Below are 22,624 nucleotides of genomic sequence, written 5' to 3'. Positions count from 1 at the left end.
GTCAGGGATCATTTTTATCCGGAGAGTTGTGGTGGCCTGGAATGCCTTGCCAGAGGTGGTGGTGGAAGCTGGAACATGGATGGAAGAAAAATAGAGGGTTACAGGGTAGGGAGGGTTTAGTACTTTTTTTTGGAAGGAATATGTCTAGGTCGGCACAACAACAAGGGCCAAAGGGCCTGTTCTGTGCTGAAATGTTTCAATTATGGGATCTACTAGCCCTAGTTTCTGTTCTCAGGCTGAACAAAAACGCAGGTGAATACAGCATCAGCCAAGAGAAAATCTTTTAATGATGCTCTCAGAGAGTTAAACATACACTCTGTTGGGGAGGAAGACTTTCCTTCGCTGGTACGGTCTGCAGTTTATTTTGAGGAGTCAACTTGGCCAATCTCACATACCTACTGATCTGATCAAACCTGGTCACACTTTAGCATCACTTTAATTCCCAGCTGCTTCCTTGTTATTTCGAATGCTTCAATGGCCCGGCTCAGTGGGAAACGGTGTGTGATTAAAGGCTTCACATCCACCTTCTTCGAAGCCAACATAGCAATTGCCATTGGATACCTGATGTAGAGAAGTAAAGGGATGTTTGCATTTGGTCTGGAACCTAATTCAACTGAACTTAAAAAGCACATCAACAAACCAAATCTGTGACTGAGTGACGCAAAGGAACGGCTCAGACAGAGACACGTAAGGGGTGTAGTGAAGGAGGAGAGAGAGAGTTTTAGTGAGAAGAGAGGGGCAGGGAGGAGAGAGATTGAGGGAGAAGAGGGGTAGGGAGGAAAGAGATTGAGGAAGGAGAGGGATAGGGAGGGGAGAGGGAGGATTAGGGAAAAATTAGTGGGGGATAGAAGATTCATGGATGGATGATGCTGGAGGCATTGTTGCCATTGATGGAGTGTTTAACACTGGGGAGCCCAGAACAGACAGGGAGCGAGATTGGGAGATGTTCTGAGCCACAGTGGGTCAGAGAGAGAGGATTGAGGACACAGAGAGATTGGAAGACCACAATTCGAATGTGAAAGTTGAACCAAAGTTTGACCAGGACACAGCATATTGTCAGAGATCACAAGGTCAATGGGTGAGCTGGGCTCAGCTGCTGAGTTTTAGGTGAGCTGAGGTTTATGTCGATTACAACCTTCCTCTTCATGTCAGCAAGACTCCAGGCTTATGGCGGACCTAAGGGATCACGCACCTGTCTTCATTGATGGGACGATAGTTAGTTCCTCCAAGTTCCTAGGAATCCACATAGTAGATGACCTCCCTTAGCGGTTAGCGCAATGCCGTTACAGCGCCAATTACTGGGACCAGGGTTTAAATCCCGTACTGTCTGTGAGGACTTGGTACATTCTCCCCGTGTCTGCGTGGGTTTTCCCTGGGAGCTCCAGTTTCCTCCCACCTCTTGAAATGTACCAGGGGTTGTAGGTTAATTGGGTGGTGCAGGCTCATGGGCCAGAAGGGACTGTTACTGTGCTGGTAAAATTTAAACCAACTCATCAAAACAACCAACCATACTTCTCTGAGAAATCTGGGGCAATTTTGCATGTCATCGAACCTCTACTGTGGAGAGCACACTGCCCAGAAAAAAATTGCAGGTTTCTTTGTGATGTCACGTATCTACTCAAACAATAAATTTGAAGTTTGGTTGGAGCACTTGGTGGTTTGGTACCTGGACTGGCCATAAACCCAGAAAGTAGCAAACCTGGCCAAGACCATCATGGGCTCTGACCTCCTGTTCACTTGAGGTGCTGCCTCAAGGAAGCAGTCAACGTCATGAAGGACTCCCATCACCCCAGTCTTCAGGTAGAAGGTACAGAACCTGTGTTACCTTAACCCTGTCCATAAACTATTCCAGAACGGCTAAAAGATCTGTCTGCACTAATAAAACAATTTTTTTTTTGTGGCTTAACTACGACTGTGAATATACAGGTAGTCCTTAACTTGCGTTCCATTCTGACTGACCGGTCATATCTCGACATACGTTGGAAATTCACTGTATCCATTTTACCGTTCGTCAAATACAACATGGCGGCCACCAAGGCCGAGAGGTTGGCCACCCCTGCCACAGGCACTATTTTCCGTAGGTAAGCCACTACTTTCACCTCAAAATTGTAATTTTTATATTTACATCTATATTTCTTATTTTTGGTCATATGTAAGTCACATAGGTGGTAAGTCAGGGAATACCTGCATATCTGTCAATTCTTTTCTACGTGATTGTTTTCCCTGCCAAATCGAATTAATACGTCCAATCAATGTCATCGAAAGAGGTGACCATCCCGATAATAATATTTTAATCCGATTAAGTGATGCTATCAAATTTTCTTTCATAATATTCTTATAACTGTTTGTAAATAGTGATTCCTAAATATTGAAACTGATCATGAACTATTTTAGATGGAAATTTAGAATATGTATACAGAGATAAGTTGATCTATTGGATTTAAGATTAGCCCCAACAGCTAATGGGAACATGATAAGGATGAGATTTCGAGATGAGGATTGGTGCTCCCTCTCTTACTTTGATCAATGAATCTTCATTCTGTGCAACATCTAAGGTGTCATTCTGACATCATCTAAGGTGATGCACAGGTTTAAACTCAAATGATCCCGTTTCTATGTGGATGTCGAGCCCTTTTGAGACAAGTGTAACATTCTTGAAACCTCACTGATTCATATGTTTTGGGAGTGTCCTAAATTATGAAGTTATTGGCCGAATATTTTTAATTCCTTGTCTCTGATTTTTAAGATTAGATTCTTGCCCTTTAAGTGCACTGCTTGATTTTTCACGTGAACCAGATAAACTTTTATCGGTGTCTCAAAAGAAACTTTTAGCTTTTAGCACGTTGACAGCCAGACGGGAAGGCTTTAATGAGGTGGAAAGATGAACTCCCATCGGCTCATGCACGGTGGCCACACGATGTAATGCCATATTTAAGCTTAGAGAAAATTAGGTATAGTATTAAAGATAAAACGTTTCAGTTTGACAAGGTGTTAGAGCCCATTTTCTGGATATGATCAGAATTGCCAGTTTTAGAGGATTTGGGAGCCCTAGGGCTAATCCGTCCATCTTCTGGAGGCTGAGACATTATCCAACTTCCTATTTTTCTTGTAACCTTGATAAGTTTTAAAAATTTCAAAATATAATAGTCATTAAAATGAAATGGTAAATTAATTTCTACATTAATCGTGACATTTAAAAGGTGCGTAACTATTTTATTCTCAAAAGGAGACTATTTCCTCGAATTTAATTCACAAAGGACTAGCCAGACGAGCAGTTTTGATGAAATGGAAAGACGGTTTACCGCCAACTTGTAAATGTGGAGGGTCCGGGACATTCTGTCTTGTTTGAATTCGGAGAAAAATTAGATGTAGCATCGAGATTGAATTTGACATGGTATGATGGACATCTATCAAAATTTGAATGCATAGGCGGGATGTGCTCTGGGGGGGGTTTCCTGTCCGATGTCTGGGAGCCGAGACTCGATTCTTTACCTATTAATTCGCTGGTGACGTGATTGATGGGAGGGGAGGATTATAATGGGGGGGGGTCCTTCTTTTGTTTCTCTAATTTCCTTTATAAGTAGAAGAGTTTATTCCAATTAGATATCCAACAATGAGAATGTCATAATCTTAGAATACGAGGTGAAGTTTTTATTTTAGTTCAAGGCAAGTTATGATTCATGTTTCTGTGCTGCCCTTATATAACTAATATGTAGGCAAACATATAACATAATATTTCTTTCTATCAAAATCAATACAAATAATTTGAAAGGAAAAGCTGCGTTACAAATTCTGACAAGAATTGCTTTACTGCAATAGACTATTCAGCCAGTTGATGCCGTTGCAGCTGGAGGGTATCAGTGGCCTGACAACCTGAAGTTGCCAGATTCTATTGCCTGATTTCTTTCCCCAAGTGCTGTTGTGGCATTGCCGACTGCAAAATCAGGGCCAGAATGATCTGCATGCCAGTTTGCCCACACTCTGAGCTACTGGGTTGTGGGTGAAAGCCCCTGCATTGTGCACTTCTTGTTCAAACATCCGCAGGAACGTCTTCAGAGCGAACGAAAGATATGAGTGGGGGACACGATCCTAGCGACGAAACACCCTGCAGCAATGGCAACCATCCAGTGGGAATGTTTAAAGGCTTCGCGTCACAAAACACGACCAAATTGCAAGACTTTTTTTATTATTTGTTTACCTGCTATTAAGAGCTGACTTTTATGGAAAGCATGCAAAACAAAGCTTTTTAGTGCACCTGACAATAAAACCATATTTTCCTCAGTTTTGCTCTTTATAAGATAAGTTGGCTCACTTGTTTTCACAATGTGAACCCTTCCATGCCTTCACGTGGATGTCTTTTAAAATAGAACACTTCAAAGAAATCTGCAGCAAGTTGGTCGCTACCTTGGGTTACCAGCAGCTTATACAAACCCCAACCTACAGTTGCTTCAGCTAAAAGAGGGAACAAAGGTGAACAAGCTCATGGTTTGTACTTGAGTTTCAAGGTGATGACCAACATTCAAGGCCACTTTTGAAGGCTATTGGGCAACAGTTATTGATTATCTTTTATAAGGTGTTCGCTTATTGTTCCACGTTTTATTTTTCTGTCCCTAAACTTCCTTCATCCTGATAATCGATTTAATCAGCTAGAGGTGACGGCACATGTTGCCGTAAAATAATTTAACAGCATGCTCCATGCACTCAAAGAAAAATGCGATTGTAATTATTTTGATGAATGATGCCTGCAGGTTAAAGTGTTTACATTTATCAAGGACTGGCATGTGCATTCGAAAATGCGCCAAATTCTTCAGAGAAAAGCTTATTTCAGAAATAAAACTATTTCCTTCTTTGCTCAAACTGGCTCTAGTACCCTGTGTGTAAAACTAGACAAAAACTAGAGGAGAATTCTGTAAAAGTTCCATTTCTACTGCATGTCAAAGAGTTTCGCAGCCATCACAAGGCATTTTATCACTTATTAATTATGCAGGAAATGAGTGATAAATTTAGAAAGATCTCACAATTAGAAGTGGGATAATATCCTGGCTTTCTGTTTGTTATCTTAATTGAGGGCTAAATTCTGGCTGGAACCCAGGAAGAATGTCTCTGCAATTGTTTGAAGTAAACTACATTGCACCTTGTTTTAACACCTCAGTTGAGAGAGAGAGAGAGAGAGAGAGGTCATCTCTCACCACGTAGCACTCTGTCTGTACTGCACGGGGGGGGGGGGGGGTCTAGATTTTTGTGCTTGTCTTTGAAGTGGGCCTTGAACTCAAGGCTTGATTGGGTATGGCTGAAACCCAATATGCAGCAGATGGGGTTTGATTGGCCAGCCTCACAGACCCGATGTTTTGTGCCTATGGCGCACCTCTGTGGCTTGCAGGAGTGTTGCAAAAGGCAGAAATCAGAAAAGACCAAAGATTCTGAAAATTCACAATGGCAGGCAGATAATGCTGAAAATGCGCGGTACAGACGCATCACGGTCTGGTAGGGGCACACTAATACCCCTGAGCATAAAGCCCTGCAAGAGGTAGTGGACGCAGCCCAGGACCTCACAGGCAAAACCCTCCCCACCGTCGAGAACGTCGACAGGGAGAGCAGCAGCGATCTTCAAGGACCCTCACCACCCAGCACACGTTCTGTTCTCGCTGCTACCGTCAGGAAAGGGGTCTCGGTGCCACAAGACTCGCACCCCCAGGTTCAGGAACAGCTGCCTCCCCCTCCGCCATCAGACTCCTCAACGACAAACTCATTTTTGCACTTCATTGCTTTTTTTCCTCTCTGTATTGCACACTTGTTTACATTTCTTTATTTGTTTGCGTGTGTACGCTGTGCACAGTGGGGGTTTTTTTTTGACGCTATCGATAAGTGGTAATTCTGCCTGGTCCTGCAGGAAAAAGAATTTGAAATCTGAAGAGTGGGTGGTGGGTGAGACCAGGAGACATTTCTGGGGTGGATGAAGGGAATCTCCAGGACTGAGAACATACAGGCGGGGGAACATATTCAGCAGAAAAAGAAGCAGGTATAGAACGTAAAAATTTACAGCCTAGTACAGGCCATTTGGCCCACAGTGCTGTGCTGACCTAATAACTATTTTAACAACTGCCTAGAATTTCTCGACTACATAACCTCTATTTTTCTCAGTTCCATGTACCTATCTAATAGTCTCTTAAAAGATCCTATTGTCCCTGTATGTGTGTATGTGAGACTGACTGTATGTACGTGAACATGTGCTTGTGGGTGCACGTGTGTGTGCTTGTGTATGCATGTGTGGCAGACCAGACAGCATCAGGAGGCAAAGTGATAGTCGATGTTTTGTGTTGAAACCCTGCAGGGCACCTTATTTATTCTTCCAATGTACCCTCAGCTCTCTGAGAGAGCAGTTTAGCTTCACAAAAAAATGCCAGTGCCACAGAACAGGGCTCAAACCTCTGGAATGAAGCAGATTTTGCCTGAGGGTCGCCCATGGATTCACATTCCTTCCATGTGCCAGCTATTAATAGATGAAAGTAAAGGCATAGACGAAGGCAGCACATAAACAGGCCCCTTCGGCCCTTCAAGTCTATGCCAAACCATTTTTCTGCCAAGTCCCACTGACCAGCACTCGGTCCATAATCCCTCCTGACTTCTCCCATCCATGTATCTGCCGAAATTCCTCTTAAATGTTAAAACTTCGCACCTCATTCCCCACTCCCACCACTCTCTGTGCGAAGAAGATCCCCGAATGTTCCCCTTTCACCCTTAACCCGTTGGGTTTGTATCTCACCTTCCCTCATTGGAAAAAGCCTACCTCTGATAATACCCCTCATTCTTCTACGCTCTAGGGAATAAAGTCCTAACCTGTTTAACTTGTCCCTGTAACTCAGTTCCTGAAGTCCGGGCAACATCCTAGTAAATCTTCTCTGCACTCTTTCAATCTTATTGATATTCTTCCTGTGGTTGAGTGACCAAAACTACACACAATATTCCAAATTTGGCCTCACCAATGCCTTTTCCAACTTTATCATAACATCCAAACTCCTGTTCTCAATACTTTGATTTATAAAGGCCAATACGCATAAAAATTAAAAGTACAAAACGCACGTAAAAACTTGCTCCAGGATTTCACAACATTTTCAGTGGTTTGAAAATGATTCAGAATCGATCAATTGATCTACAGAAATCTATCATTTTAATAGAGTTGGAACCTGAAAAGATTCAGCGACTTTACATCTTTGTCATCAGTTGTCTTAATTAATATGAAAAGTTGAAATGGGAAACATCAGAACATCAGAACTTACGTGTTGCAGTACCTGAACATGCCCCGGATGTCCACCTCACGGATTGCAGCATTTAGAAGGGGGACACTCACCAAATCTGGGCCGTGCCCAACCAGAAGCACAGTCCCGCCAGACTGAGTGGCCTAGAAAAGAGAAAATCACACACGTGTACCAAAAGACAAGAGTGGGCAGCAAGGTTAGCGTAACGCTATCACATTGCCAGTGACCCGCCGCTGTCCATAAGGAGTTTGTACAACACCCCATGACCTGGGTGGGTTTCCTCCAGGTGCTCAGGTTTCCGCCCACCTTCCAAACACATACGGGGTTTGTAGGTTAATTGGGCGGCACGGGCTCGTGGGCTGAAAGGGCCTGTTGCTGTGGTGGGAAAAAATACAACAAAATGCACCCAATTTGAAGCATTTCAGCTAAACTAACCAGACCTACCCTATATGCCGGTGTATAAGTTGACTTGTGTATAAGATGACCCCCTTTGAATTTCCACCTGAAATGTTTTGAGTTGTGCTTCACTGAATAAGACTACACCAAGTCTTACTTCCCCAATAGTCCTTTACCAACTATCCCACTGTCCAGTGGAGCGATGCTGTCCCAATATTTTAAAGTTCAATTACCCAGTAAAGGTTTCAATTTTATTAGCATGTTTTAAAATAAACCGCCGTCAGCTCCGTTAACACGCTATTTAAAGCCTGTACAGAGCCGACGACAGTCGGACTGGGCAGATGGACCCCGCAGGGGGAGCGCTGAGACTTCACTGTAGAGGTTTGGATTTTAAACTTGGTGGAAAGGTGACCGCTGGTTTTGGGGTGACATTTATAACATTCAAGGATCATCTTATACGCCAGCGTAAACGGTACGTTTAAAGTTGAGTAGTTCCTGGAGTGTTGTACCCTATCATGTTGTATCTTAACCTCACTTTTCTAATTAACACCTTTTGGCTGTTGGCCTGGACTCCTCTCCCTCCCATTCTTCCCCCTTAATCTGTAGTCTAATTAAGAGTCCTGCCTGCTTTTTGCTTCGCCCTTGAGGAAGGGCTCAGGCCCGAAACCTCAGTAATATATCTTTACCTCCTATGGACGTGGCGGCCCAGCTGAGTTCCTCCACCATTTCTGTGTGTTTTTATCTTAACTTGATAGCCTGTTAGGTTGGTGCTTGGTATTTGATCCTTGGGGAATTACTACAAGAGGAAGTTCTTGAGGTGTGTGGCTTAGATGCTTTTCCAAGGTATGTAGTGAGGAGATGAGGGGGTGGGGTGTTGGGAGGAGTGGGTGGGGAATAAGAAGGCATATTGAGAGGCTGATGGAATCGAAGGAGGGCTCGTGTAAGCTAAACATCAGCACAGACTGAAAGGTTGGTCCAAGTGCTGTATAGCCCATGAATTACATGCCTAACCCCGATCTATTCTGGTCCCTTTTGAATCCCTTTGTCTGCACGTTAATCTGGCCAAGAAATTTCAAGTCAAATTTATCATCATCTGATTTGCAAAGTGCAAGCCGACCAAACGGCATTCTCCGGTCCTCGGTGCAAAACATGCAGACACACAACCAGATGTAACACATGTACAGACAAACAATACATATGGAGGACATATGTATTCATATAAATATACAAATAAATGTTGTTTCATGAATATGAGAGTCTCGGGTATGAGTGTGAGCCGTTCCTTTGGTCGTCCAATGTTCTCACCGCCTGTGGGAAGAAGCTGTTCCTCAGCCTGGTGGCCCTGGCTCTGATACTCCTGGGCCTCTTTCCTTACCTACTTCCTAGTCAAAACGTACTCCCGATTTCACTAACTCTGGTTGGCTCCCAGATGCACAGAATGTAAAATCTACAGTCCACAGTACTCACATAGACAGCTGCCTGGACGCAGAACTCTGTCCCTGTGCACTCAATGGAAGTGCATGGCATTTCACCGAGCACAGCCCACACTTTCTGGGCGAGGTCCTGAGGGGTCTGCTTTTCCACCTTGATGATAAAGTTCACCCCCAGCTCCTTCGCCTTCTCCAAACGGCTGATTGATAAATCTAAGAAAAGAAATGCATTTCTCAAGTCAGGTCACCTTTATTTGTCGTTCACACCACAACTACTAATGTAATACACAGTAAGGATGAGGTAGGTGTTTCTCCAGGACCATGGAGTTAAATATTAAGTCATAGTACAATAAAAATCTAGTATGTTGTAGGAATTGAGAAACCTCACGGCTTGGGGGGGCAAAAAACTGTTTCACAATCCGGACATGTGGGCCCAAATGCTTCGGTACCTCCTCCAGATGGCAGAAGGGGGAAGAGTTTACAAGAGGGGCGTGAGAATTCCTTCACAATGCTATTTGCCTTCCGCGTGCATCGCGTGTTGTAGACATCTGTCATGGTCGGAAGAGAGATCCACAGTAATCTTCTCCGCTGATTCCACTATCCTCTGTAAGGCCTTAGAGTCTGAGGTGGTCCAGTTTCCAAGGAAACCTCGACCATGCAAGAACACAAATTAGGAACACTAATTAGGAACACTAAGCTTTTCCTTTTGGCTATGATGTGGGGCTGACACAATAAAATATCTACGCAGTCAGCACAGACCTAGGTGAAATTATTAATGCTTTGTATTGAGGAGGTAAATCTATCACTGGAGTGTATTTGGCACCAAAACCAACCTTATGGCCAACTGCCACACACTGACTACACTCTACCACTTCTAGCTTAGAACAGAGGACCACCTTCAGATATTGTGGTCCATTCTGGAGTCTGCGCCAATTGGAAAAGTGAATGAGGTCCAATCGGATGGCATCAGGCTTCCATTAGTCCTCCCTCCCCCTATTTCTCCTTTCCTTTAGAGCTTTCTCTCTCTCTCTTTCATCTTCCAGAAGACATAGGAGCAGAAACAGGCTATTCAGGCCATCAACTCTGCCTCACCATTTTAATCATGAGCTGATCCATTCCCCCACTCAGCCTCACTGCCAGACTACTCCACTTTAAACATACCAGCATATGAGATGGTCCTTGAATGTTATAAATGTCACCCCAAAACCCAACGGTCGTCCTTCCACCAAGTTTAAAATCTGAACTTTTACAGTGAAGTCTCAGCGCTCCCCCCGCCGGGCCCATCTGCCCAGTCCGACTGTCGTTGTCTCCGTGCAGGCTTTAAACGGCCTGTTAACAGAGCCGGTGGCAGTTTATTTTAAAACATGCTAATAAAATTGAAACCTTTACTGGGTAATTTGCCATTAAAATATTGTGACAGCATTGCTCCGCTGGTCTGTGGGAGGGTTGATCAAGGACTATTGGGGCAGTCGTATACAGCAAGCATAACACAAAATCTAGATTTTAGGTGGAAATTCAGGGGGGGTGTCATCCTATGCACGTCAACTTTGATGCCCTGGCTAATCAAGAACCTACCAATCTCTGCCTCTGTCTCCTTTTGTCCAGCAAAGCCACTCCCTCCTCCCAATCAATTCTCACCTTTCCACTCCGTCCTCCCATCTATGTCCAATTATCACCTTTGGCCTGTTGGTCTGTGCTCCTCCCTCCTGTACACTTGCTTCCACAGCCCCGTGCCCTTCCTGGCTATCTGTTGCCCCGTGGATTCCTGCTCTGGTTCTGGTCTGTCCCCCTCCCCCCTTCTGTTCTTCCCTTCTCCCCAGCCTTTTAATTCAGGCGCCTACCTGCTTTCCACTCATACCTTGAAGAAGGGCTCAAGCCTGAAACGTCGGTTATAATTCTTTACCTCCTATGGATGCTGCGAGACCTGCTGAGTTCCTCCACCATTTCGGTGTTTTTGCTACAATCACAGTGTCTGGAAACTTTCTTGTTACATTCCATTCAGCTTGGGTCAAGATACCAAGTTTAAAATCCGAACCTTTACAGTGAAGTCTCAGCGCTCCCCCTGCGGGGTCCATTCGTATAAAACATTGGCGAGGCCCCGTCTGGGGCATTGAGTTCAGTTTGGTCACTGTGCCACAGGAACGATCCTGCAAAGGAGAAGCAGGTGCAGAGAAGATTGACGAGGATGTTGCCAGGGGCCTGAGCTACAGGGAGAGGCTGAGCAGGCAGGGGCTTTATTCCTTGGAATGCAGGAGGATGAGGGGTGATGTCACAGGGGTGTTCAAAATCAGATTAGGTCAGGCAAACACAAAGTCTTTTTCCCAGAGTAAGCGAATCGGTAACCAGAAGACATGGTTTTAAGACAATAGGTACAGGAGTAGGTAATTTGGTCCTTCGAGCCAGCACCGCCATTCACAATCAGTTCCCCGCTCCTGCCTTCTCCTCGGATCCCTTGACTCCACTATCTTTAAGAGCTCTATCTAACTCTTTCTTGGAAGCATCCACAGAATTGGCCTCCACTCCCTTCTGAGGCAGAGCGTCCCGCAGATCCACAACTCTCTGGGTGAAAAAGTTCTTCTTCAACTCCGTTCTAAATAGCCTACCCCTTATTCTTAAACTGTGGCCTCCGGTTCTGCACTCCCCCAACATCGGGAACAGGTTTCCTGCCTCTAGCCTGTCCAGTCCCTTAATAATCTTATATGTTTCGATCAGATCCCCTCTCATCCTTCTAAATTCCAGTGTATACAAGCCCAGTCACTCCAATCTTTCAACATATGACAGTCCCACCATCCCGGGAATTAACCTCGTGAATCTACACTTCACTTCCTCAATAGCAACAATGTCCTTCCTTAAACTTGTAGACCAGAACTGCACACAATACTCCAGGAGTGGTCTCACCATGGCCTTGTACAACTGCAAAAGGTCCTCTCTGCTCTTAGACTCAACTCCCCTTGTTATGAGGGCCAACGTGTCATCAGCTTTCTTCCCTGCCTGCTGTACCTGATGCTTACTGTCAGTGTCTGATGAACAAGGACACCGAGATCCCGTTGTACTTCCCCTTTTCCTAAATTGACACCATTCAGAGAGTAATCTGTCTTCCTGTTCTTGCCACCAAAGTGGATCACCTCACATTTATCCATTTTGAAGGGAGGAAAGATTGAACGGGAACCTGAGGTGTAACTTTTTTTACAAAGTGGGTGGTGAGTGTGTGGAGCGGAGGCAGTTGAGGCAGGTACTAATGCAACAAAATTTTTTAAAATTGTACAGATACATGAATAGGATGGGTTTAGAGAGATTGGAAAATTGAGTGGAAAATTGTAGTTGGCATGGGCAAGTTGGGTCGAAGGGCCTGTTTCCACGCTATGTGACTTCCATGGCTCTTAAGGAAAGAAGGAAAATGGAGAATGGGATAGAAAAAGAAAGAGAAATGTATGGTCATGAAGAAAAAAAGAGGAAAAATGGAAGGGAAAGAGAAAAAGGAGAGGAAAATGGCAAAGCAAGAGAAATAAAGAAAAAGGAGAAAAGCTAATAGAATAAATGGAGGCAGAGAAAAGAGTGAGAGAGCGAGGGAGGGGGAGAGAGGGGAGAGAGAAAGATATAGAGAAGGGGAGAGAGAGAGGGAGAGAGTTACAGAGAAGGGGAGAGAGAGAGGGGAGGGGGAAAGAGGGAGAGCGAGAGGGGGTTGAGAGAGAGAGAGAGTGAAGGGGAGAGAGAGAGATAGGCAGTCAGACAGACAGACCTACAAACAGAAATGGGAGATGGATAAAACAGAAAGAGCAATCTATAGCACTGAGGGAAGGGGGAAGTAACTGAGTCTTTCCTTGTAGGGCTAAGGGGAAGCCATTTATCTTCATCTGAGTGCTGGCACATTCCAGAGAGGTGCCCAGTAGTCACTCTGATGCCAACATTAAGTCCCATTTTTCAGTTCCTTGGTCCTTACTCCAGGAAGACAGCTGGAAAATCCCATCTGCCAATGTGAAGTTATGCTCTTGATTTTGACCTACCATCCTTCCTCTGTTGACGATACAGTGCTCCTCCGTGTTGAACAATAATTTAATTTAATTTAGACGGTAACAGGCCCCTTTGGCCCATGAGGACGAGCCGCCCAATTACACCCAATTGACCTACACATGTGGTATGTTTTTGAAGGGTGGGAGGAAACTGGAGTACCTGGATGAAACCCATGGAGGCACAGGGAGAACGTACAAACTCCTTGTAGACAGCACGGGATTCAAACCTAGGTCACTGGCGCTGTAACAGCATTGCACTAATCGTTACATGCGTCCAAAGCAGTGAAAGTAGCAAGTGCTCAGAATACACTCTGGGGTGAGGGGAACAAGTCAAGGAAACTCCACTACCAAGTGGCCCATGTCATGGGTCCTGCTGGGCCTAAATCCTGGACCGCACGAAGGATGTGGCTTCACCAGAAGAACGATAGTTTCTCAATGCCACCTTTCCATGGGGAAGGAGGGGAGGGAAATGATTGTTGGTCTTACCAGGAATGCGGAAAGCCCCAGGACAAAGCAGGCAAAAGCCTCTCCACCATTGAGAACATCGACAGGGGGAGCAGCGTCAATCTTCAAGGACCTTCACCACCCGGCCCACGCTCTGTTCTCGCTGCTGCCATCAGGAAAGAGGTTGAGGTACCACAAGACTCGCGCCACCAGGTTCAGGAACAGCTGCTCCCCCTCCACCATCAACGACAAACCCAGTCAGGGACTCATTTAAGGACTCGTACTTTTGCACTTTATTGATTTTTCTTCTCTCTCTGTATTGTACAGTCAGTTTGTTTACATTTCTTTATTTGTTGACATGAACATTGAGTCAGTTTTTTTTGCACTACCAATTAGTGGTAATTCTGTCTTTCCTGCGGGAAAAAGAATCTCAGGGATATATGTGATGTCGAGTATGTACTCTGACAATAAATTGGAAAGTCTGAAATCTAACTTTGACATCTGAATATCCAAATCCTGAATAATTCATAAATAACTTTTAAAAACACCCACCAATGTGCTTAAACATGACTGCAAAAAAAGGGATAAAATCTGTAATAACAGTGAAGGCCATTGAAGAATCAAATTTGTACCAATATCTCTCTTAAAATCTGAAAATTAATATTTTAATAAATTTATTTTCATTCATGAACAGCAGTGGAAAACTTGCAGCTTCAAGTTGAACCAAGCATCACAGAAACGAATATTCTGTAGGTCGTGAGCACAGAATGCCTTTACAAAAGGGTCGAAGTACGAGGACTGGAAAATTGCAAGGGTCACTCCGCTATTTAAAAAGGGAGGGAGGGAGGCAGCAGAAAGGAAATTATAGACCTGCCCGCCTAACATCGGTGGTTGGGAAGTTGTTGGAGTCGATTGTCCAGGATGAAGTGACGGAGTAGCTTGAGAAGCCAAAGACAGCATGGTTTCCTGGCAAACCACCTGCAGTTTTGTTGAGGAAACCACAAACAGGCAGGACGAAAGAGATGCAGGTGGATGTGGCAGACAAGTAATCCCTGACTTATGACTGTAATGGGCCCCGAGGGAATGGAGGTAAATTGGAAATATTCCCCCGCGCGTGGATTAACAAAGTATTAAAGCAAACTTTTTAATGAAAATTTTTGATTTTGAATTCGATCTGTCAGCCACACCATCGATAAGGTTTCCATTTCATGAATGGGCCCTGGCCATTGCTTTTCATCCTTACAGAACCTTTTATCTCTTTGTCCTTTCCAATTGTTGACATGGTGGAATGAGACAACATCAGGGCCGTGTGCAATGTTATTAACCTTTCTTCCTTCTTCATACTGGCTGATAACTTTCATTTTTAACTCCAAAGTTAGTGTCTTCTTCAGCTTCTTAGTGGATCTATTGGCCCAGAGATAAGTTTTTCCTCTCACTTGTCATCTTTCTAGTGCGCCTACAGAACGGGCACATGTGGATGGATGTAAGTCACGTAATGTCGTAAGTCGGGGAGTACCTGTATTTGGATTTTCAAAAGGCCTTTGACAAGGTGCCGCACATGCGGCTGCCTGTCAAGATGAGAGCCCAGGGAATTACAGGAAAGATACGAGTGTGGGTGGAGTATTGGCCGATCAACAGGAAACAGAATGCAGGAGTAAAGGGATCCTACCCAGTATTTGTCGGTGTTGGGGGCCACTTCTTTTTCGCATTGTATGCTAGCGATTTGGATTGTGAAATAAGTGGGTATGTGGCTAAGTTTACAGATGATACAAGGATGGGTGGAGGGGCGGGTAGTGAGGAGGAAATGGAGAGGTTGCAAAGAGATAGGGAGATTAGGGAGAGGTGGCAAATGAACTACAATGTTGGAAAGTGTACCTTGTCAGAAGAAATAATTGGACAGGTGCAAAGCGACTTGAGAGTCCTCATGCAGGATCCCCTAAAGGTCAACCTCCGGTTGAGTGGGTGGTGAGGAAGGCGAAGGCAATGTTGGCGTTCATTTCGAGAGGGATATGATGTAAGAGCACAGAGGCTTTATAAGGCACTGGTGAGGCCTCACTTGGAGTACGGCGTAGAGTTTTGGGCTCCTTATTTAAGATATGATGCGCTGGCAGTGGAGAAGTTTCCCAAGAATGGTTCCTGGAATGACGGCATAAGCGTATGAGGAACTCTTGATGGCTCATGGACTCTTTGGAGTTCAGAAGAATGAGGGGGGCCCTCATTGAAGCATTGTGAATGTTGAAAGGCCAGGACAGAGTAGATGTGGCAAATTTGTTTCCCATGGAAGGTGAGTCAAGGAATCAAGAGCACAACTTCAGGATTGAAGGGCATCCATTTAAAACAGAGACTTGGAGGAATTTCATTGACTGGAGAATGGTGAACCTCTGGAATTCACTACCACGGGCAGCTGTGGAGACCAGGCTGTTGGGTGTATTTAAGACAAAGATCTGAATAATCAGGGTATTAAATGCTATGGGGAAAAGGCAGGGGAGTGGGGCTGAGAGGGAGAGTGGATCAGCTCATGATGGAATGGTGGAGCAGGCTCGATAGGCCAAATCTGTTCCGATATCTTATGGTCTTATGATTTTGTTTCTTTTCATGAACTCGGGGTGTATCTTTGCCCCGACAGGAGAGGGGAAAAGACATAGAAATGCCGGCAGCATTTCTGAAACACCAGGAGGTGCCAACGGTGTTGGCGGAGGGGAGGTAGGTGCGCAGGATTGCCCAAGCTGGTTCCACAACTCTCTGCATCCTCCTGAGGTCCTGAGTAGAAAAGTTCCTACCCAAAGCTGTGATGTGTTCACGGAATCCAGGTTCTGCATGAAATCAGCCTCCAAGGAACATCAATCAGATACAAAAAAAACCCCAGGAACTCGGCACCTACGGGGATTAGTAGATGCCAGATAAGTGAACTGGCCAGTTGTTTGAGATTGTGCGTGGCATAGATTGATGAACTAACTGTTAGGGGGGACAGCAATTTTAAACTTTCGTATTTTTAGACCTATTTATTTTCTGTAATTTTTATGCCGGTTTCTTGAGGCTGCCAGTTGCTTGAATTTCGGAGAACGGGGATTTTACTGTGGTTTGTTGACGGGATGTGGACACCACTGGTAATGCTGCTGTTATTATTTGTAATTGTCTCTACCCCTAAGAGGACTGACTGTCAGGACTGTCAGGACTGTCAGGACTGATGTTATGTCACCAACAGCTAAGGTGTGGGCTGAAATAAGAAAATTCTCGAAGGTAGTAATGCTCTTGGAACCTACTTTCCCCACACAGGAATCTCAGGAGAAATCGGGTTCAAGCCAAGAGATGGATTGAGGACTGGGCCTGAAACCATATCTCAGTGAATAAAATGATTCTCCTAATCAAAATAATCATTCTTTATAATCGACTGGATCATCAGGAAAAGGTCAAAAAAGTGAAACGATAGGAGGGGTTGCAAAGAAATGAGCAGGGAGAGGGAAAACTCTGAGGCCTACCACAAATCGCGACCTGAGCCACTCCCATTGCCTTGGCAACCAGTAGATTCAGAAGTCCGATTGGACCTAAATAAATGATACAAATTTTGGTTATGTTCTGGCAGGAGGAAAATGGATTCATAAACTCAGAGAAAAATAGAAGCCCATTCAGCCCTTCAAACCTGTTCTATCATTCAATATGATCATGGCTGATCATGCAAATTCTGTCTCTTTTTTGTACTTTCTCACCATACCCTGTGATCCCTTTAACCACAAGGCCCAGATCCAACTCTCTTTCAAATATATTTCATGAATTGACCTCAACAACTTTCTGCAGTAGAGAGTTCCACAATCCGGCCAAGCCTATAAGGAGTTCTCCCCGTGCCTGCGTGGGTTTCCTCCAGGTGATCAGGTTACCTCCCACCCTCAAAACGTACAGGGGTTGTAGGTTAATCGGGTATGATTGGGCGGCACAGGCTTAAGGGCCAGAAGGGTCTGTTACCGAGCTAATGTCTAAATTCTAAAAAAAAGTTCACAACTCTCCTCATCTCAGTCACCCCCCACCCATAGACTGTGACTGTGACCCCTTGTTCTAGACTTCCCCCCTCAGCCCTCAGATTCCTGAACAGACAGTGAACCTATGGACACGACCCCACTTTTTTTTCTCTTTTCTGCACTAATTATTTATTTTTAAATGTTATATTTATAGAACTGTAATTTAGAACAATTTTGGAACTGCAATGCAGAATAGTGTTGTGGTGAAATAACACACGTTCGCGACATTAAACCTGATTCTGATTCATCTATCCCAGTGGTTTTCAAACTGTCTCTTTCCACTCACTTATGCTGGCGGTGCTCTGTGATTAGTAAGGGACTGCTTAAGGTGGGATGTGAGTGGGAAGGTTGAGAACCATCCAATTGTTATTGAAATATTTGGCTTGAGAAAAATTGCCATTGGCCCATTTCCTTTGGAGTTCGGAAACCGTGCACATAACGAGTCAATGAGGGACGATTAAAACAGTGGTTCTCAACCTTCCCTTCCCACCCACATACCACCTTAAGCGATCCCTTACTAATCACAGAGCACCTATGGCAATGGGCTTATTTAAGGTGGTATCTTTTAAAATCATTGTTTTAAAGGTATCTATCAATCTTTTGCTTTCCCACTTGAAAGGCAAGAATGTTTAATTGGATCTGATGTATTCTGGGAAAGAGAAGATTTTGTGGGCTTTGAAACATCAGCTGCCTTGAACTTCCCCATTCTGACCAAATGCAAAGTCACTGCAGAATCAAAATAAGTTTTATTCATAAATTTCCCCTTTGCAGTGGTTTTCAAACTTCCCCCCGAACTCACATTCCACCTTAAGTATCCCCTATGCCATAAATGCTCTGTGATTAGTGAGGGATTGATTAAGGTGGGATGTGAGGGAAGAAAAAATTTGAAAACCACTGTTTTAATCGTACCTCATTGACTCGTTATGTGCACGGTTTCAGAACTCCAAAGGAAATGGGCCAGTGACAATTTTTATCAAGCAAAATATTTCAGTAACATCTGGGTCTAGAGCAGTGGTTTTCAACCTTTCCTTCCCACTCACATCCCACCTTAAGCAATCCCTTACTAATCAAAGAGCACCGATGGCATAGGGATTACTTAAAGTGGGATGTGAGTTTAGGGGGGCCATTTGAAAACCACGGGTCTATGGAATAGGGATTACTTAAGGTGGGATGTGAGTGGAAAGAAACAGTTTGGTCTATCCTATCTGTTCCTGTCAGAATTTTATACATCTCCATGAAATCCCCTCTCAATGTTGTGTGTTGGCTGAAAATAATCACTAATCATGTTCTATCTAAATGTTGGTCTGATATGAAGAGGAAGGGTATGCCTGCATACCTGCTCCACAAATTAGGATTTTGCTGCCCATTTTTACCCGTGCCCTCCGACAGGCGTGGATCGCCACTGACAGAGGCTCTATAAAAGCCCCTTCTTCGCAACTCACGCAGTCAGGAAGCCTAGAACAAAAGCAGAAATATTACAGTTCATTGTGATTACCTGATTGTATCAGTAATCTGGAGGTCAGATCTATCGATCAAATTGCACAATGGAAATTGCGGAAGTTAACTCCAATGAAATATATCCATCATTCATAAATTACTATGAAACCAAGTCAAAACCATATGGTGTGAAACGCAAAAGCCTTCAGATGCAGTGACTGAAGGAAAATCACATCGCTGGAGAAACTCAGCTGGTCAAACAGCTGAAATATAAAGATTCATAACCAACAGTTCAGGGCTGAGCTTTTCATCAAGGTATGAGCAAAATGTAGGCCTGAATAGAGGGGAGGGTGATGAGGGAGGGACACAGACCTACTATATATGTTGGCGTGACTGGGTATTTTCGACGATTCCCAGATTTTTTCCCTTACAATGTAGGTTTTGAGCTGCTGTAGAATCACTGTGTCCAAGTTGGCACTTACTGCTGAGAGCCTCCTGCCCCAACCATCCCACTTCTCCAGTGGAGTGATGCTGTTAGACACACTACTAAGCACCACAGTCTTGATTATTTGAAATTTATCCAATTCAAGTAACGGCAAAATACTGTTGATTACTTGGTATGGGTTCTTTTACAGGAACAAACATGGTGCTGAGTTCCATTTTACCAGTTTCTTGGAATTGATTTACTGATGTGTAACATTATGTTGTAATATAACATAAACATTGACATGAAGTGTTCTGCAAGAATTTTCATTAATTTACAAACCCATTCTTCCTTTACAAAACTACTGTTAAGGACTGTGTTCGGGCTGTTTACACGAGTCTGGAGCCTTTCCAAGAAATCCTTTCAGCTGTTACAAATGGCGACTGTTGGCTTCATTTTAAGTTATGTTTGCCATGTATATAATACATTTTTATTGTTTTAATATGTTATTAAAATCCAGCTTCCCAAATGTAAGTTGCAGTGGAAAAATATTTAGTGGTAGGATGGTAGGAGTTATGCGAGTGTTTTAGGCTGTTTTCCATTTCCTGGGGGGACACGCTAAACCACAGGATATTAAGGTTCGGGTATTATACTTGACATAGTGGTTTGGGCAACGCTGTTACAGTGTAGATTGGGGCTGGGGTTCAAATCCCGCACTGTCTGTAAGGAGTTTGTACGTTCTCCCAGTGTCTGCGTGGGTTTTTGCGGAGGCTCCGGTTTCCACCCACCGTTCAAAATGTGCCGGGGGTGTAGGTTAATTGGGTGTAATTGGGCGGCATGGGCCCTTGGGCAGAAAGGGCCTGTTACCGTGCTTTATGTCTAAATTTAAAATTTGATTTAAAAATTTACATTTTTTTAAAACTTATTTCCTTAAATCAAGCATATTATTATAAATAAGAGATATTAAACCTTCATGAGAAAGTTGTAAATCAAGGATGTTCGCCTCGGGGATTGTCAGAAAGTCATGGATCTGAGACTGAACAAAATGTCTAATTTGTAAACATTAAAAACGAGTATTAGGTCAGTTAAATTTTACCACCGATTGTTCAATAGAAGTGAAATTATTATGAATAAAAAGGTCTTTGAAACATTTAATATCCCATTTGTCCCAGTATTTGTTAAAATCAAGAACGATGAGGAGCAGGATTTGAACCTTTCGTTCTCCAGTGAGGACTGGGACTCCATTTGTCACAACCTCCCATTGTGCAATTTAAGGTACGCATGTCTAAAGTTAAATTGGCTTGTTTTTATTCCGATATAAATCCTCGATGTAACAAATGTAAAATTGCGATGCCTCTTTGATTCACATGTTCTGGACTTGCCCTAGTTTAGAAAAAAATTAGAAAGATGTTTTTCAAACATTATCGGTGATTGTCAAGATCAAATCTTGCCCTTTAATTGCTCTATTTGGATCATTTCAAGAAGATGATGTTTTACTGACTTCAAAACCGAAATTTCTATTTTACTTCAATGACGTGTAATCTTGAAGAAATGGAAAGATAATACTCCACCCACACACACACACACACACACACACACACACACACACACACACACACACACACACACACACACACACACACACACACACACACACACACACACACACACACACACAATGGTTAAAAATTAGATGCGCCATCAAAGACTGAAATAGGAACTTCCAAAAGACACGGGGCCCATTTATACACTATTGTCCATAATCTTAAGAATTCAGGTGGTTCTGTAACTTCGGTGCTGTGCTGTCCATCTCCCAATTCTTGTCATTTGATTCCTCCATGTTAACTATTAACCTTGCTTGGTGGTAGGATTTTCAATTAATTGTTTATTCTTTTGGGGGTTTTTCTTGTGTGTCTTTAAATTCTGTTTCTTTAATATAATTGTTCTGTGGATTTTTTATCATGAGGAAGAAATTTTTGTAATAATTTCTTTTCTCTTGAATATTCGAGCATGATATAAAACTGTACTGTTTAATTGCTTATAACATAAACACCAATAAAAATATTTTAAGAAGGTATAATTTTTTGAATTAATATTTTGGGAAGGTTTTACTGTGTCGACCCTGTTAAGGTCAGTTGAGGCTGAGAGAGGTGCATTGGTAGACCTCAGCGCCTCATTCTCCTCGAACAGTGGTTTTTCTGTCCACTCACACCCCACTTGAACTAACCCCTCTGCCATCGGTGCTCTGTGATTAGTAAGAGATTGCTTCAGGTGGGATGTGAGTGGGAAGGGAAGGTTGAGAATCACTGCTCTCGACCCAATTGTTTTGCTTGAGAAAAAAATTCTTATTTGGCCCATTTCCTTTGGAGTTCTGAAACCGTGCACATAACGAGTCAATGAGGGTCGATTAAAACAGTGGTTTTCAAACTTTTCTTTCCATTCACATACCACCTTAAGCAATCCCTTACTAATCACAGAGCACCAATGGCCTAGGGAATACTTAAAGTGCTAAGTAAGTAGAAAGAAAAAAGTTGACAACCACTGGTTCAGAGCAACATGGGCCAAATGCAGGCAGGTGGCTCGAGTGTGGGTGGGACATTTCAATTTTTTTAAATTTAATTTTAAATTTTAGACATGGTGCACGGTAATAGGCCATTTCATCCCACGAGCCATGCTGCCCAATTACACCCCCATTACGCTTCAAACAGTGGGAGGAAACCGGAGTCCCTGGAGAGAACCCACGCAGACAGGGGAGAATGTGCAAACTCCTTATAGACAACACGAGATTCAAACCCCAGTTTCGATCACTGGCGCTGTAACAGCGTCACGCTAACCGTGCTGCCCATTTTGATCGGTGCTCACCTTCGACTCTCCCCAAAATGTCTGCCGTCAAGAACGAGAAGGAGCAGAAGCCGGACATAGTTCTATTTTTTTGACATATACATTCTTATTTACCAATGTGAAACTTCAAATTCAATTTTGATAAAAATATTGAAAAGAAAGGAAAGATTACAGAACAGAAAACAGGCCCTTTGGCCCTTCTAGTCTGTGCCAAAATTCTGCCAAGTCCCAATTTATTAGCCCTCCATATTCCTCCCATCCATGTACCCGCCCAAATGTATCTCACCAACCTCAGTGGAAAAAGGCAACTTGCATTTACAAAAAGGCAACATGAGGACATCCAGGTATCCTCATTATCTGTATACCTCCATCA

At 43.6% G+C, this 22,624-nt stretch overlaps 1 protein-coding gene and 1 long non-coding RNA gene across 5 annotated transcripts in view; one reads left to right on the top strand and one right to left on the bottom strand.

The window, feature by feature from the left end:
• Positions 1 to 267: 267 nt before the first annotated feature.
• Positions 268 to 22,624, bottom strand: part of LOC138745503 (sorbitol dehydrogenase-like) — a 45,257-nt gene continuing 22,900 nt past the window's right edge. For all 4 annotated transcript variants that reach the window (XM_069902586.1, XM_069902584.1, XM_069902587.1 and 1 more), the window contains 5 exons: positions 18,886 to 19,004; positions 17,016 to 17,081; positions 9,120 to 9,295; positions 7,278 to 7,399; positions 268 to 561 (listed from right to left, as the gene is read on the bottom strand). In XM_069902586.1, the coding sequence (XP_069758687.1) occupies positions 408 to 561; positions 7,278 to 7,399; positions 9,120 to 9,295; positions 17,016 to 17,081; positions 18,886 to 19,004 (637 nt within the window). In that variant the 3' untranslated portion in view covers positions 268 to 407. The remainder of the gene's footprint in view (positions 562 to 7,277; positions 7,400 to 9,119; positions 9,296 to 17,015; positions 17,082 to 18,885; positions 19,005 to 22,624) is intronic.
• LOC138745508 (uncharacterized) lies at positions 5,895 to 14,690 on the top strand. The gene is made up of 2 exons (XR_011346313.1): positions 5,895 to 6,019; positions 14,231 to 14,690. It is a non-coding gene; the product is annotated as an uncharacterized lncRNA (long non-coding RNA).

Source organism: Narcine bancroftii, chromosome 11, assembly GCF_036971445.1.
Source record: "Narcine bancroftii isolate sNarBan1 chromosome 11, sNarBan1.hap1, whole genome shotgun sequence".
NCBI lineage: Eukaryota > Metazoa > Chordata > Chondrichthyes > Torpediniformes > Narcinidae > Narcine > Narcine bancroftii.
Note: the sequence above shows the minus strand (reverse complement) of the source record. Positions and strands in the feature narration are given on the sequence as shown.